The 14,915-nt window shown below is 43.9% G+C and overlaps 1 protein-coding gene and 2 long non-coding RNA genes across 3 annotated transcripts in view; all 3 read left to right on the top strand.

The window, feature by feature from the left end:
- The first annotated feature begins 1,193 nt into the window (after window positions 1-1,193).
- LOC109517585 (uncharacterized) overlaps window positions 1,194-14,915 on the top strand; it is a 23,974-nt gene continuing 10,252 nt past the window's right edge. Inside the window, exons 1-2 of the long non-coding RNA XR_002168580.1 lie at window positions 1,194-1,207; window positions 2,831-2,836. This is a non-coding gene — a long non-coding RNA (uncharacterized LOC109517585). The remainder of the gene's footprint in view (window positions 1,208-2,830; window positions 2,837-14,915) is intronic.
- Window positions 5,438-14,915, top strand: part of LOC109517580 (glutaminase kidney isoform, mitochondrial-like) — a 17,967-nt gene continuing 8,489 nt past the window's right edge. The window contains exons 1-11 of the mRNA XM_019872814.1: window positions 5,438-5,553; window positions 5,884-6,005; window positions 6,354-6,483; window positions 6,864-6,943; window positions 7,239-7,402; window positions 8,083-8,141; window positions 12,447-12,479; window positions 12,547-12,605; window positions 13,409-13,475; window positions 14,177-14,227; window positions 14,315-14,491. Of these exons, the coding sequence (XP_019728373.1) occupies window positions 5,935-6,005; window positions 6,354-6,483; window positions 6,864-6,943; window positions 7,239-7,402; window positions 8,083-8,141; window positions 12,447-12,479; window positions 12,547-12,605; window positions 13,409-13,475; window positions 14,177-14,227; window positions 14,315-14,491 (891 nt within the window). The 5' untranslated portion in view covers window positions 5,438-5,553; window positions 5,884-5,934. The remainder of the gene's footprint in view (window positions 5,554-5,883; window positions 6,006-6,353; window positions 6,484-6,863; window positions 6,944-7,238; window positions 7,403-8,082; window positions 8,142-12,446; window positions 12,480-12,546; window positions 12,606-13,408; window positions 13,476-14,176; window positions 14,228-14,314; window positions 14,492-14,915) is intronic.
- Window positions 8,150-11,155, top strand: LOC109517583 (uncharacterized). Its single transcript, XR_002168578.1, has 2 exons — window positions 8,150-8,316; window positions 8,349-11,155. It is a non-coding gene; the product is annotated as an uncharacterized LOC109517583 (long non-coding RNA).

Raw genomic sequence — 14,915 nt, 5'->3', positions numbered from 1 at the left:
GTTCTCGCTGAAGGCGTCCCCCTTCTCGACTTTCGCTATTACACACAAAGGGAACCTAAATGAGTCTGAAACTGAAACGAGCCGCTTTTATGAAGCCTTATCGGGAACACAAATCCACATGCGCATGACACGACTGCTGCTAATACCTAGCTATGACGTTGTAACGGCACATATACTCTTGGCGATCACGCCGCCTTAAAATACGAACTGGGACTCGGTTGCTGTTGTAAAAAATGTTGTGAACTTCCCTTTACACCTTACCTGTGTGGAATTAGATCCTGCATTAGTTAGAGGATTCAACCAAATAGCGCATCCAAACTGTGTAGCTTCGCAGTCGGGGTCTGCAGCTCAATGACAGGATGTTCTCGCTGAAGGCGTCCCCCTTCTCGACTTTCGCTATTACACACAAAGGGAACCTAAATGAGTCTGAAACTGAAACGAGCCGCTTTTATGAAGCCTTATCGGGAACACAAATCCACATGCGCATGACACGACTGCTGCTAATACCTAGCTATGACGTTGTAACGGCACATTTTCTCTTGGCGATCACGCCGCCTTAAAATACGAACTGGGACTCGGTTGCTGTTGTAAAAAATGTTGTGAACTTCACTTTACACCTTACGTGTGTGTAATTAGATCCTGCATTAGTTCAACCAAATAGCGCATCCAAACTGTACAGTACCTGGTGATAGAAACACACCAAAAACTCGAGACAAAAGCAACAGATTTGGTCGATACGTGATTAACAGTACAGTAACGTGTTTAGTTAAAACAGCTGAAAACTAGATCAAAATACATACACAAAAAAAGTGAACAGAATGTTAATGACAGGCGGCAAAATGAATGCCCGATTCGGTTTAAGTCTGTAGATTGATTCAGCCAGTCCATAACCTTGCATCACCTTGCACATCTTGCCCCCACTGAACTTCTTTATTGTTCTGGGTCAGTACCTGATTCCTCCCAGCATACATTGTGGTCTTGTTTTCATGCGGACGACACAACCCGGACAAGTGCGGAGATTCACCCCATATTCTAGTAAATTCGCTCACTCCTGCCCCTGTCCTTGTGTCTTGGGAGGAGTAAGCTTAAAACGACTTTTACCCACCTACTGCGTGTCATATTGATTCGATAAAAAAAAAAAAATCTAGAAAAAAAAAGACAAAACACAACCTTTGGATCGAACTGGCCTCAATTCTCTCTCTCTCTCGTGCATTATTCTGCATTTGTTAAACACCCATTGAGGGCATGTTAGAATTCCTTGAGTTTTAGAACTGTATCAACACAATAAGACAGTACGTTTGTACTTGTTTGTAGTTTCTGCTGCCTTTTGATATTTCACTTAGCAGAAAATAACGACAAGTAAATTACAACCTTGACGAACAAGTAGGCCAAGCTTCGTCTTAGGTGCAAGCCCTGAGGTATGTGAAAGAACAACATTTTATAGATTGCTAAAAAAGTGTGCGGTGCAGGTGGTTAATGTGCAATGAAAAGCAGCATTTGCAATTATGTAAATCATTTTGACCATAAACACGACAGCGTATTCATTGGTGGGTAGCACGAAAATAAGCACGCACGTAAACACAACGTGAAAGAAGTTAACGTGGCACCGTTTGGATCCGTCATCTCCCTCCGAATCATAATTTTACTTCTTCCTCTTTTTCCATCCTCATTCATCCATGCTTGTAAAGAAACGGGGGAAAAAAAGAAACATGGCAGTATATGCTAGCTCACAAGTTAAAACCATGAGTGACATTGTTTACCAAACAAGACAGCTTTGTGGGAACCCGGCATTGAGGACACAAGACTGCCTCCTTAATGTTGGACACAGTGCCAAGTGGCTAAATACAGCAGGTTCACCCACTTAAAATCCCAGTGAGCTATCTTGAAAGTTAATTGAGACTGGAGCCAAATAGTAGATTAGCTCGCCAGTCGATGCTCATTCCGGGGGAGTTATCACGCAACGCAGGGGAGTGCTATTTACGTAAAAGCTTAGAATACAGCCAGGGGTTGAAGGAGCAAAATCAACTCATTCGTGATGACAAAGTTACATATGGACCAAAAAAAAAAAAACAATTCTGAAAAGAAACCTTCAATAACTTGAAATGAAAGAAAATTGGACGCTGGTCCACCTTTTGCTGCTGAGACGACATTTCAGAGTGCATTTAAGTCGTCTTTGTGGAACCACCGTCAGGAAATTCCGTGAATGACCGAGAATGTGCTCAACTGTAGAAAATGGCCGACCCAAACAATGACCGAATCAGTTTCAAAAAGGTTACAACAGTAATCGGTAAAAATTGTTTTGTAATACGCTTGAATGCAAAACCAAATTCTATCCCATTGTTCCATTAATCAATGGAATCATCAATAGAATAATCGATTCAAAAAGTATTTGATAAAAGAATAAGCAGTTTAAGAATCAACTCCTCCTTTAAAACGAGATCACACAAGCGACAAGAAGCCAACTAGTCAATCTTCAGACTCAAACCCGATGGAGTATGTGTTGCACTTGCTCACCAGATTTGTGAAAGGCAAGAAATCTCTGTCTAAAGTCTTTAATTTTACACATGTCCTATATTTATTAATTTTTTTGGGGAAGATGAACTGCTTGTTGTTGTTTTAAACAAGCAGTGGATCATGTTGATTTTCGGAAGCGAGCGCAGCGGGAGGCTGAAGATGCAAAGCCAAACTTGAGTGAGTAGTAAGCTGACTAACTGGTGTTTTACGGCCTGTGTGACCGAAAAGGATTACGGAGTCCAAACAGAACCAAAGGCCTCGTGACAATGTGACACATCGCAGACGGAAATAGAAAGAAGAAGCAACTGTTGACAAGTGGCTCGTTGGCACAGCGCGGGTGTTAACTGGCTGGATTTGCAAGCGAGCATACACAATCATGACGTTAATCTGCTATGACATGTCGGAAACGCATTTGCACATAGTCGCACACTTGGGAGAAGCCAGAACAGCGCTAATGATTTGACATTAAATCATCAATGGACCGATTAATCCTCTTGTTTCTGTTACGGTTCACACTGATGCAATTTCAAGTTCAATCAACCTTTTCCAAGAGTGTCTCCCTCCTCCAACACACCCGATTCAAACGATCAGCTCATCAGCAAAACTTTGCAGAAGACCGACAACGATCCCGATCGTTTGAATCTGGTGTGCTGGAGGAGGGAGACCTCAAAGACTGGCTGGACAGGGGCTTTTCCGGGACCGGACTTGGGCACCCCTGGCATAGAATAACACAGCAAGCAACAATGCATGCAAGTAGACTGAAGACTCGCAGTATAAGACCCATAGAAATAAAAACACCGTACCGTACCATTTTGTAACGCTTATCCGGGGTGTGGTCGCGGGGGGCAACAGCTTTAGCAGGGAAGCCCAGACTTCAGACTTCCTTCTGCCCAGCCACTTCTTCCAGCTCTTTTCGGGAAGGCCTTCCCCAGCCAATCGGGAGACATCGTTTCTCCGGCGTGTCCCGGCTCGTCCCCCGGGGCCTCCTGCCGGTGGGACCTGCCCGGAACACCTCACATTTTCATTTTCAAACACACACACACACACACACACACGCTAAGTTAATCCTGCGACCAGGAGCATGTCCAAACAGACGCTCTTAATAGAGAGACTCGGCTTTCACGCTTCGTCTGCACGCTCACCTTGAACAGCTCGGGATGTTTGCGCATTTCTTACACTTCATGTGATATGCAGGAGGGGGGGGGGAAATCAATATTTTCAGTGGAGAAGAACCATCTTGTAAAATGTCTCATCCATGTGCAACACGGGCACTCAGAAAGCAGTTTGCCGAGTGCTTTCTTCATGCATTAGCCGCACACGCTGACTCGCTACCGCTTCGGCGTTGGTCGACAGATGCCGTGTACTGTCAATATTGCCCTCTCGTTGAATTAGGTACACAGAAGTGCTTTGTGTGTCCCAGTACACAAAGTTACCTCGAAGGTTGGCTGGAGTGATGTGACACGGCGTGTAGAACGCCTAATATGGCACGCGAGCAAAAATACGACATTAAATAAAGCAGTACTGTACGTCGCTGTCCCGAGAAAAACAATTTATGTATGGTTTAGATCGCCAGTTCTCTAACGGCGTGTAGAACGCCTAATATGGCACGCGAGCAAAATTACGACATTGAATAAAGCAGTACGTCGCTGTCCCGAGAAAAACAATGTATGTATATCCTACATCATTACTTTTACCCCTTAAACAGGACAACTTTTCTCTTATTTTGAAAGTGTTAGTCAGGCTCCCTCTAGTGGTACGCGAAAGAATAACAGTCAAGTTCATCAGTACAAAATATTAGCATTTTATCCTCAAAAACGGTTTTGAAGCATCAAGATACATTTTTCATTCACGTTTTATGGACAATTTTCATTTACAGTTTTATGTAACATATTTTATGTAACATACTTTTAGCTTTTCTCATCAGGTGGGAGAGCTTGGAAACATTTTTGCAATTCTTTACTCTCATAACATTACATTTTCTTCTACATTTTTAAAAATCCGACGTCATTACTTTTTCCCCTCAAACAGGACAACTTTTCTCTTATTTTGAAAGTGTTAGTCAGGCTCCCTCTAGTGGTACGCGAAAGAATAACAGCCAAGTTCATCAGTCCAAAATATTTGCATTTTATCCTCAAAAAGGGTTTTGAAGCATCAAGATACATTTTTCATTCAAATTTTGTGGACAATTTACATTTACAGTTTTATGTAACATACTTTATGGAACATACTTTTAGCTTTTCTCATCAGGTGGGAGAGCTTGGAAACATTTTCCCTGGTCTCCTACATATGAAGCTTTCGAGGTAGGGTGCTGAGTTGCGGGTCTTCTATTTCCGACTTTGCCGCTGTGTCACGATCAGCGTGTGAACGGGACTACAATGTTGACTCTATTAATCCAAGTGTCACACACAATTTGGCAGGGCAAAGGGCCAGAGAATGCCCGGAATTCAGACTTGGTCAATTCATACACTTTTACAGGCAAAACCTGCATTTTTTTTTTCTTTTCCATCGACAAGATAGGACAACTGGGACGAACCAGTTACGCAATACCATAACCAAGTGCTGCCTCCATGAGTGAAAATGCAATCGATATAATGTTAGGAAAGGATTTGCCATTTGCCTTCTCGAAAGTTTTGCTCTCCAAACGGCTTCCGTCAAGTCAACAAGTGGCCGAAAGGTTTATTCCTTTAAAACGGTCTCACGGAAACGTGTGTGTCACTGATATCGCTCCCTGTGGTGCCAACTGTGTGAGGAGCAAACAGATAAGTGCTGTTAGCATTGGAATTGGCCCAATTCTTGCTCAGACTTGACGCTTGCACACCGTCACCAAGCCACGAGCCGGATTGTCTTTTACTGCCACGTTATGAACATGATAAACGGAAACAAGATAAGATATGCATTTGAAAACGGACTCATTAATGTTTTGTTTTTTTTCCCCAACGTAGGAGAAGAAATGCCGGCATCCTGCCCAGTCTGGAGGATTTGCTTTTCTACACAGTCGCCGAAGGTCAAGAAACTATTCCGGTGCATAAATTCCTCACGGTAAGTCCTGCAGTTGCTTTCGTTCGTAGGCCCATAAAACAACCCATTTTGAAGACCTTCTGACATGACAATACCTGACACGGACGGCCATTCTGGTTTTAGACTCATTTTGGCCATTCCAAAGGGGGCTTGTACTAGAGAGGTTTTTTTTTTTTTTTTGCGTAACACAACCATATTTGAACAAAATACGCAAAATATTTGCGTATTTGCCATTGCCTCTGGGTCATGTGTCATTTTGACTCACCGTAAGTCAATGAGCATTTTTTTCTTTTCCGTTTTTTTTTTTTTTGGAGTGAACCAATGCTGTTTCTTGTCGTCTCACACTTCCAGGCTCTTAAAACCACAGGACTTCGCACTGGAGATCCCAGACTCAAGGAATGTATGGAAACACTCAAAGAAACCTTAAAGACCACTCCGGACGGCGTCACGTTGGACAGGCACCAGTTCAAGAAGTGAGTCGCCTCGAGTCGCAGTATTTCCCAAGTTGAGAGGGAAACATGATGCAACTACTGCATTTGAACGCAATATTGTTCCATGAAGCACTCTGGAATGTTGACACAACAACGCCACGAGCCTAAACGCTACACGGCAACACGCCATCTCAATATGGGTTCATGGTAGCTGAACCGATGAACCACCATCTTGTCGATGAAGCGTCTTCATCGACAAACCGACGCAAAGTTTGTCACACGTCAGGGTTGCAAACTCGACTGGCAAACTTTTTTTTTCTCCCCCCTCCCCTCGGTTGCATGCGGTCGCCGTGTTTGAGCATGCTGTTTGTTTGTGGTCTTGTTCATCAGGTGTGTCCAGAGCAACATTGTCCTGCTCACGCAGGCCTTCCGCAAGAAGTTCGTCATCCCCGACTTCCAGTCCTTCTCTTCCCGCATTGATGAGCTATACGAGAGTGCCAAATCGCTCTCTGAAGGGCAGGTTTGTCCTTTGTCGTCACTTCACTCGTTGCTTCATTCGCGAGGCTTTGGACAAAAGCGTGTCACGGGCGAATAATGTGTCACTTGAAAGAGGCAAGTTAGGGGAGGCTTTCTTTTCTCTCCACTGTGTCTTGGCAGTGTCAACAAAACGTTTTTTGAAGCTTTCTTTTCTCCATCTGCATGACCATGCATTAAATTTGGCGATGGCCGCTGTTGATCAATCATGACTCTTCTCCTCTTGTCACGTGGTTCTTGTGGTTGGTGTCCCGACTTGAGGATTCATGCGGAGGTGTCACATTTCCACTGATCCTCAAGCGTCGAGCTGGAGCTGTGCTGGCCTTTTTTTTCCAGATGCGTTATTTGATTTCTCTCCTCCTTCAGGTCGCCGACTACATTCCTCAACTGGCCAAGTTCAGTCCGGACATGTGGGCCGTCTCTCTGTGCACAGTGGATGGCCAGAGGTGAGGCAAGAGCTCAAATGAGGGCGGGGCGGCCACGGGTTGATTTGCTTTTCTGCAGTGACGATGCACACGGCATGCCGAAGCCACACAAAAAAAGTCTCACGTCCCAAATTGAACAGGGAGTCAACTATTTTGGTGGGCTTGATTCTGGTTTGAAGCAGAACTTTTGTGCCGATTCCACGAAAAACGGGGACCCTCATTCATCACTGCTTAAACGATGTGTTTCGGTTGTTTTTGTGTATTGGTGCCAATCACGGACCCCATCAGCTGATTCTGTATTGTCTGTCTGTTGTAGGCACACAGTGGGCGACACCAAGGTGCCCTTCTGTCTGCAGTCATGCGTCAAGCCTCTCAAGTACGCCGTCGCCGTGCACGACCACGGCACCGAGTATGTGCACAGTTTCATCGGGAAGGAGCCCAGCGGGCTGCGCTTTAACAAGCTCTTTCTGGATGAAGACGGTGGGTCCATTAAAACTTTTACCTTCAACCTTTGAGGCTCAAATGGCCTCATGGTTGCCCAGATAACAACCAATCATGGCTCAGCTTCAGAAAATACTTAGGCTGTGATTGCTCGTTACCTGAACTCTGAGCAACTGTGATGTCATTTAGCCAAAATGGCCGCCCCTTGAGACAGTTAAAGACGGGTCGATTTTGCCACTTAACTCATATTCCACTAATGCGATATCAATCAGAATGCCGTGATTATGAGAGTGGAGGTGCATATTACTATCAAAACATTTTGCGGCTCGATACTCAGAGGGAATACCTCCATTACATAATCCTGTGCTATTTTGTCACAATATGGTGTGCGGGAATTTTGCCAGCGCTGTTGCGCAAAAGGAGATCATGTAGTTGAGGAATTCACTGTGACGCAACTCGTAAAAAGTTGACCTTCCTGCCGCGTCACCTATCGTGTGCAGCTTGACGAGGGACTGGCTTAACCGCATTGTTTTGGACGGCGCCGTCACCGTGCGTCAAGCTGCCGGGAAATGATTAACGGTAAAACAAACTTGGATCTTCGTCGCTTTTTACGAGCTTGTTTTGCACTGGACGGCATCTTGTTTACAGTCGCGCTCGCTTCCAGGGCAAGTTCATTTGCTCACATGCCACATATTAACTGAGCTATCGTTGCTTTGCAGATAAGCCCCACAATCCCATGGTGAACGCTGGCGCTATTGTTTGTACTTCCCTGATAAAGGTAAAAACAAGACACCACTTTTCTTTTTTTTTTTTCCTCACTTCACTTAGTGTCAATGTTCAAAAAATGTTGTTCAAAGGCCTTTACTTGAATCATATCAACAATCTTGCAGTCACGATACTATCAAATTGCTCCTTGAAACCCTTTGCCGTAAATACCGCCGCGGTGTTGATTTGTTGATCCGATTTGGTCAGATGGAGGGCGCAGGCCCTCCATCCGACCAAATCGTTGGACTTGTCATTGCGTCTTGCCAAAGAATTTCCAACCCTCGTCAACTGTGACGTCTTGTTGTGATGATGAAAACCGGATTGACGCTGCATGTTTCAAGTGACCCAATTACAATTTTGTTTTTTCTTTTTTGTTCTCATGTCGCACCATTTCGGATGCATCATGGTAAAGAGAGAAAAACAGGATTGGGGATCAAAATGTGAGGCGTTGCGAATATCTGCCAAGTTGAGTTCAGGGTAGACGTACAGATCGGATCACATACACCCCGTCGGTGTCGGCTTGCCCTCATCGAAAATACACCGATTGCTGATTTGCACGCACCCACGTTTGCCCAAACAACACAAATAAAGCACATTAAAAACTTTTGACTTGAACAATTAAATACGGTCAAAGTCCGATGCATTGTCCTGAAAAGAGGGAACTATTTGCAAACAGTGTCCGATGAAGTCCCGTGCTTGAAATCGTCTGAATCAACAAGTGAAGAGTCAACTGAGGCCAGTTAAAGCTTATGGAAGGTTTCACATTTGCATTATGTAAGCGGTATTGCTTTTCGTCTCGACCTGGTGTGGGCACGTGTGGGGTTATTTGCATGCAGTTTGGATCTTACTCTGGTTTTCCATCAGTGTAAACGCAGACCTATGGGATACGTCTCACTTCAAATTTTGGCGGATTGATACATGGTCGTCACTGATGGAAGAGAACTGCGAAGGCCGTTTGATCAAATGAGATTTTGCCCCGTTTATCGGTCAAGAAACAATGCCTCGTTTGACGCGGGTCCAAACATGTTTTAACTATAAGGAGGTAGAATACGGACATTTTCAAATACAAATGGGCAAAAACAAAGAACAACATTGAACATTTTCAAATCTAATCCAATCATTGAAGTTACAAAAAAAGTTGAATTTTGGACTTTCCAAACATTTGATTGCGTGATTATTTGAAATGATACTCTTTGGCATAAGGGTCATCAAAGTGACTTTCTGTAAACCTGTTAGATCTGTTTCTGCGGAATAGCAAAGCAATCTTCCTGGTTCACTTTGATCAAAAAAAAAAAAGCACCCAAACTATTTGACATTGTTCTCCACTACTCACCATTCCAGTCAATCTGTATGGTTGAGTACACTTTTCAGGCCTTGAAACACACACCTTTGTTTAGACTTCAAAATGGCTCAACTGGACCTGTGACATAACAGGAGAGTTGACGTACATCATTTCAAAGCCCCGAGCTGTGTTTGAACCGTCATTGCTGATACGCTTTATATTTTGGTTCGGGTTGGGCCTTTTGGCACCGATTGTACTTCAAGTGTAGAAAACGGATGGCTGGATGCGATTGGTTGCTGCAGAAATGGAGCAAGCTCCTCGATTGAGCCGACGAAATGTCACCTTCGAGAACTTGAACAAAACTGTCAAAATTTGTGCCACTTTTCACAATAGCCTCTTTCACGCGACGTTTTGTCGCGTTCATTTTCTTGCGCCTTTCACGTGTAGCCCATCGATCGGATGGGGCGTTACCATTGCGTTTGTTGGCCAGCGTCAAGAGGTCAGAGAAGTGAGTCTCGGGTGTTCAAAGTTTACACTTCTGGTTGCGGCTTTCTCTGCATCCCTTTTACGTGGCCAGCGCTGCACCTCAGTACTGCTTTTAAAACGACGGTAATTCCCTCAAAAATTGAAGGGGGACAGGGACAGAGCCATGCCCTGAATGGCAAAAAATAATGGTGAGTTATTGACACGCCCCTAAAATTGTCTACATTAATAGTCTAAACCACAAATCGATAAGATGTGAACCCGAAACACATGAATATACTTTGTCGTTTTAAACTCATCTTCCAACATGACTTTTAAAGATAATTGCCTGTCAGACTAGTTTATGAAAACAAAAACATGCAGCAAAGACTCTCCCCAACTTCGGCTTCCAAACTTGGCTTCTCCTCAACATCCAAATGTTTTAGTCTCTCAGTTTTAATCGCATATCTTATCATGTCTACATACGTCTTTGACACCCTTTACTCATCTGCAGCCATATCTCGACATGTTCTTTTGTTTCTTTTTAGAATCAGCAAACAAGCAGCTGTTGAATGAATGTCAGTGAGGTTCCATCAATTGTGGTGGCACACCGAACGATATGTCGGAACTCGCTGAATTCAGAGTCTCGCTGATATGAGTCTGTTTTTAGTGGGCGGCTCTGGCTCATACGGTGCAAATGAGACACTTGTCTCTTCTCAAGTATGGCTTTGGTGACTACTTAATGAGTCCCGACTATAAAAAAAATGAGTGCGAAATGTAAAGCGCACAACGGCCCTTCAGGAAGACCGTAAAGACATTCAGCATACGGTGCCTTGAAAAAGACTTCGTACGACTTGAACCTTTTCACATTTTGTGACCGCACATGTATTTTCACTCGCGGCGGCAGCACTTCATCATCAAGCAACTGTCAGCTAGTTTGGCGATCCCTACAGACAAACAAACAAACACACACAAGTCAAGGCCGCTCTGCATACCGTTTGGCTTTGACTTACTTTCAGGTTACGTACTTCAGCAGTCACGCGAAAAGTGGCGGTTCTCCAACTGTGCCAAGCTGTGGTCAGAGCAACTTTTGTCTGTTACATAACACAACATTGGCAGCTCATAAGCGATTCATTTGGTGGCTTATTTTCACACTTGCTGAACAGCCAAACATTCCGCAGGGAACCCGGCTGAAGTCAATTTTCCATAATGTGTCATCTTTAATTTCAGCGGGAAAATCTATGGGATGTTTGCCGTGGCCGTATGCCCCCCACTGCCCCAAAGTGTTCCGTGGTGCTTGAAGGCTACATACTGTTGCTGTTTTTGTATGTTGCATATTTTCCAGACTTAGGAACTGTGGGAAATAATGACTGCTGCTGCAGGTCAAATGACGTTGGTAATTTTTTCTTCCTTTTCCATATCTTTCTCCTCGCACCCCCCCCCCAAACCCCTCAACCCCCCCTCTTCCTGATCTTCTCCAATCAGCCCGTAGAAATCCTTTCTAGTGAAACTCCATCCGTGTATGTTTGTTTTCTATTTCTTCTGCACAGTTCGGCGTCGAGCTTAAAACTAAGTTTTCATTCATATTTGGAAAACATGTAATCTGTAAAAACATGACGGTTTGTGTGTGTTCCGGCAATATGCAGATCAATGCATGTCCATTTTATACTTGGTGCAATGTTCTCGAGGTGGTAATGGGCAGCATCCGAAAAGGCTGCGTGCTAACGTATACATCCCCCGAAGCGGGCCCGATGCTTTGAAGTGCACTCGCAAAGATTCATGTTAGTTGACATTCGGTTGAAAGAAAGACGCCTACATCTGCACAACAGTAGATTGCGGTACAAAAAATTCTTTGTATTTTCCCCGCCATGATTTTTCAAATGCGACAACGGTAAGGAGCTGCGGCTTGAACCCTCCTGTCAAAATGATCCATTTGATCCTGTAAAAACGGAAAGCAAATATGTTGAAATGTAAAAACAAAAGTATGGAACTTACTCTGTTGGTTTTAGAAACATATATTTTTTAATTCTGTTATTTTTTTATTTGCAAACACCCACATTCCTGCTATATCGCAGTGACACGAGGGGCTAAAAGGAGTGTATAAATATCTATTGTATCTTTATATTTTGTGTCAAACTTTACATTTGTCTTTAAAAAAAAAAAAAACCAAACATGATTCATTTTGATTTAATGACTAAGCATATTGCGGGTCACATTGGCAACGTTTTTTGTATGGCCGAGACAACAGGAGGGTTAAGCAGCTTTTTGCACATGATCCCATATCATTTGAATTCATAAGCATTTTTTTTTTCATATAACTGCTATATAACACATCGACTGAAAGCCCATGCAACTGCAAACGATTTCGCTCTTGTCACCTTAAACACAATCTGTAGTCATTCTCTTTAACCTGTATGTGATTTGACACCTGTTTTTAAACATCTATTCACATCTGCTCATTCTTTAGCACGCGTAGTGTTACCATTTTACCGTAACAAATATTTCACCCGGTGGGAAGAGAAAAAAGCAAAAAAAACTCTGCTTAACTGCCTTTTTTTTTTCTTATTACCTCAGCAAGGTGAAGGTAACGCGGAAAAATTTGACTATGTAAGTATGAGCACGTCCTGATTCGAGTCGTGAAAATGGCCTAACGAGTTCGCTTGTGTGCCGTCAGGTCATGAACTTCTTGAAGGACATGGCGGGAAACGAGTATGTCGGTTTCAGCAACGCCACGTAAGTCATTTGAAAATGATGACCGGAAAATGCACTCATGGCCACATTTCTCTTGCAATGGGGGCTGGTGCCTCTTCCCAAAGTCATCTGCAATAAACTGCAACTCTGAGGAGGATAATGAGTGCCGTAACAAACTCAATAGTCAGTCATCTCCTCTGGAAAGTTAGAAAAGTACTAGAGTAATCGATGGAATAATCAAGAAGACATTAAGGATTGTTTGTGGCAGCCTTAAGAGAAAGTCAGCCATTTTGGTTTGACCTGGTCACTTTACGGCGGCGTTCCTTTTATTCGCCCCTGACTCCGGCGCCACCGAGCAAACCAAACTCGAGTGGATGCGTTTGTCAGAACAGAATGCGCAAAATTGAACGGGGGAGTCAGACATTTTGGTTTGAGGTGGACATTTTGGCTCCAAATTTCCCCAATCGTGCGCCCTGAAAAGTTACATGCACGCACACATAAATCAGACACCAATTTATATTCAAACATATTGAAGAAAGACTAAATCTATTTCATGTAGTGGTCGTCGGTATATGCCATGCGCATGATTTATGCTGGTTGGCAGGCAATGCTATTCGATCACCGGCTCGGGTTGCAAGATGGTCACATGATTGCATGAAGCTGCACTGTACACATGAGGGACCCACATGAGGGAGGGGCAGTGGAATTTCCATATATGCGCGCGCGCACACACACACACACACACACACACACACACACACACACACACACACACACACACACACACACACACACACACACTCGATTCAAAGCGAAGTAATGGCAGTGCTGTGTTTGTGTAACAGATTCCAGTCTGAGCGCGAGTCAGGAGACAGGAACTTTGCCATCGGCTACTACTTGAAAGAAAAAAAGGTTTGACCTCTTTTCGTAATGTGCAATGGATCATGTTTCAGGAAATGTTCATGTGAGACATTCAATTAATTTGATGGAAAAGTTGAGCTATTTCAGTAGTTCAATTCAAAAGTGGAACTCATGTAATGAAGTAAACACATTCACGAAACTACTTTTCATGAGGCCAAGTCCCACCTCATTTCTGTATTAAAAAAAAAAAAATGCAATTGTGGTGACTTTGGGGCTTTGGTTAGCTGTGAGTTACAACTTAAATTACAGGGACAAAAGGACATACTTGATTGTGTGGAATAAATCCCTTCCGTCTTCACTTTTTGAACCGAGCTACTAGAATACGTACGGCAATGAAGTCTGCTACTATCGTGAGCCTCTGCGTTCATTTGAACATCAACAACTCTCAAGAAAAATACACAAAAATAGCTTTGGCGGCACATCGACAATAAATGATGGGAATCGTGAGATCAATTTATTTGCATTTCTCTCTTTGCCCCGGGAAACGTCATCGCCGTCCCCGGGAAGCAGGCGCAACATAAAAACAAGCGCAATAAGGACAAAGGACGGATGTTAGATCACTTTTTCTTTGTTCCATTTTTCAAATGCTTTTCTTTTCAAAAGGGGTCATTTTGACCTGCAACATACGCGACGAGAACATTCGCATTTGTCTGCTGCACCGCTTTTTGACATATTTCTTTTCTCCTCCGTAGTGTTTTCCTGAGGGGACAGACATGACGTCTGTGCTGGACCTCTACTTTCAGGTGGGATCACGCATGCTCCACTTACAACTGGGCCTCCTTTACAAATACTTCTCTCTCTCTCTTTTTTTTTTTTCTTTTCCTCTTCAGCTGTGCTCCATCGAGGTGAACTGCGAGAGCGCCAGCGTGATGGCCGCCACGCTGGCCAACGGCGGCATCTGCCCCATCTCGGGCGAGCGCGTTCTCAGCCCCGAGGCCGTCAGGGACACCCTGAGCCTCATGCACTCCTGCGGCATGTACGATTTCTCCGGACAGTTTGCCTTTCATGTGAGTACAAAAGAGGCTTGTAATACACGCTAGCATGTGGGCGGGTTTGACCGGGATTAGGTTGCGTCGCGGGTCAAATCCACCCATTTAAAAAAAGGGAGAGAAAAGAAAGAGTCAAAAGTCGCAAGTTTCCAGGCTGAGTTAACAACAATGTGATTTTTAGACCAGCCGTTTCAGACTCTTTTTGACAACGGGTCAAATTGACCCCGAGATATTTGGGCTGTTCCTGAGAAACAAATGTAACAGAAGAATTTATCACTCAATCTTAGCATATGCGCTCGAAAGTTACGTAATACCAAATTGTTGTCAGGACTGATTTATGTCAGTGCTACAGTGTTTGGCTGACAAATATAAAAATATCGCTTTGGTGTCATTTTGTGGCATCTTGGTGCTAAAGAATTGCTGAAGTGGTGGGGCGGGGGGG

Source organism: Hippocampus comes, unplaced genomic scaffold (genome assembly GCF_001891065.2).
Source record: "Hippocampus comes isolate QL1 unplaced genomic scaffold, H_comes_QL1_v1.1 scaffold242, whole genome shotgun sequence".
In the NCBI taxonomy this organism is placed as follows: domain Eukaryota; kingdom Metazoa; phylum Chordata; class Actinopteri; order Syngnathiformes; family Syngnathidae; genus Hippocampus; species Hippocampus comes.
Note: the sequence above shows the minus strand (reverse complement) of the source record. Positions and strands in the feature narration are given on the sequence as shown.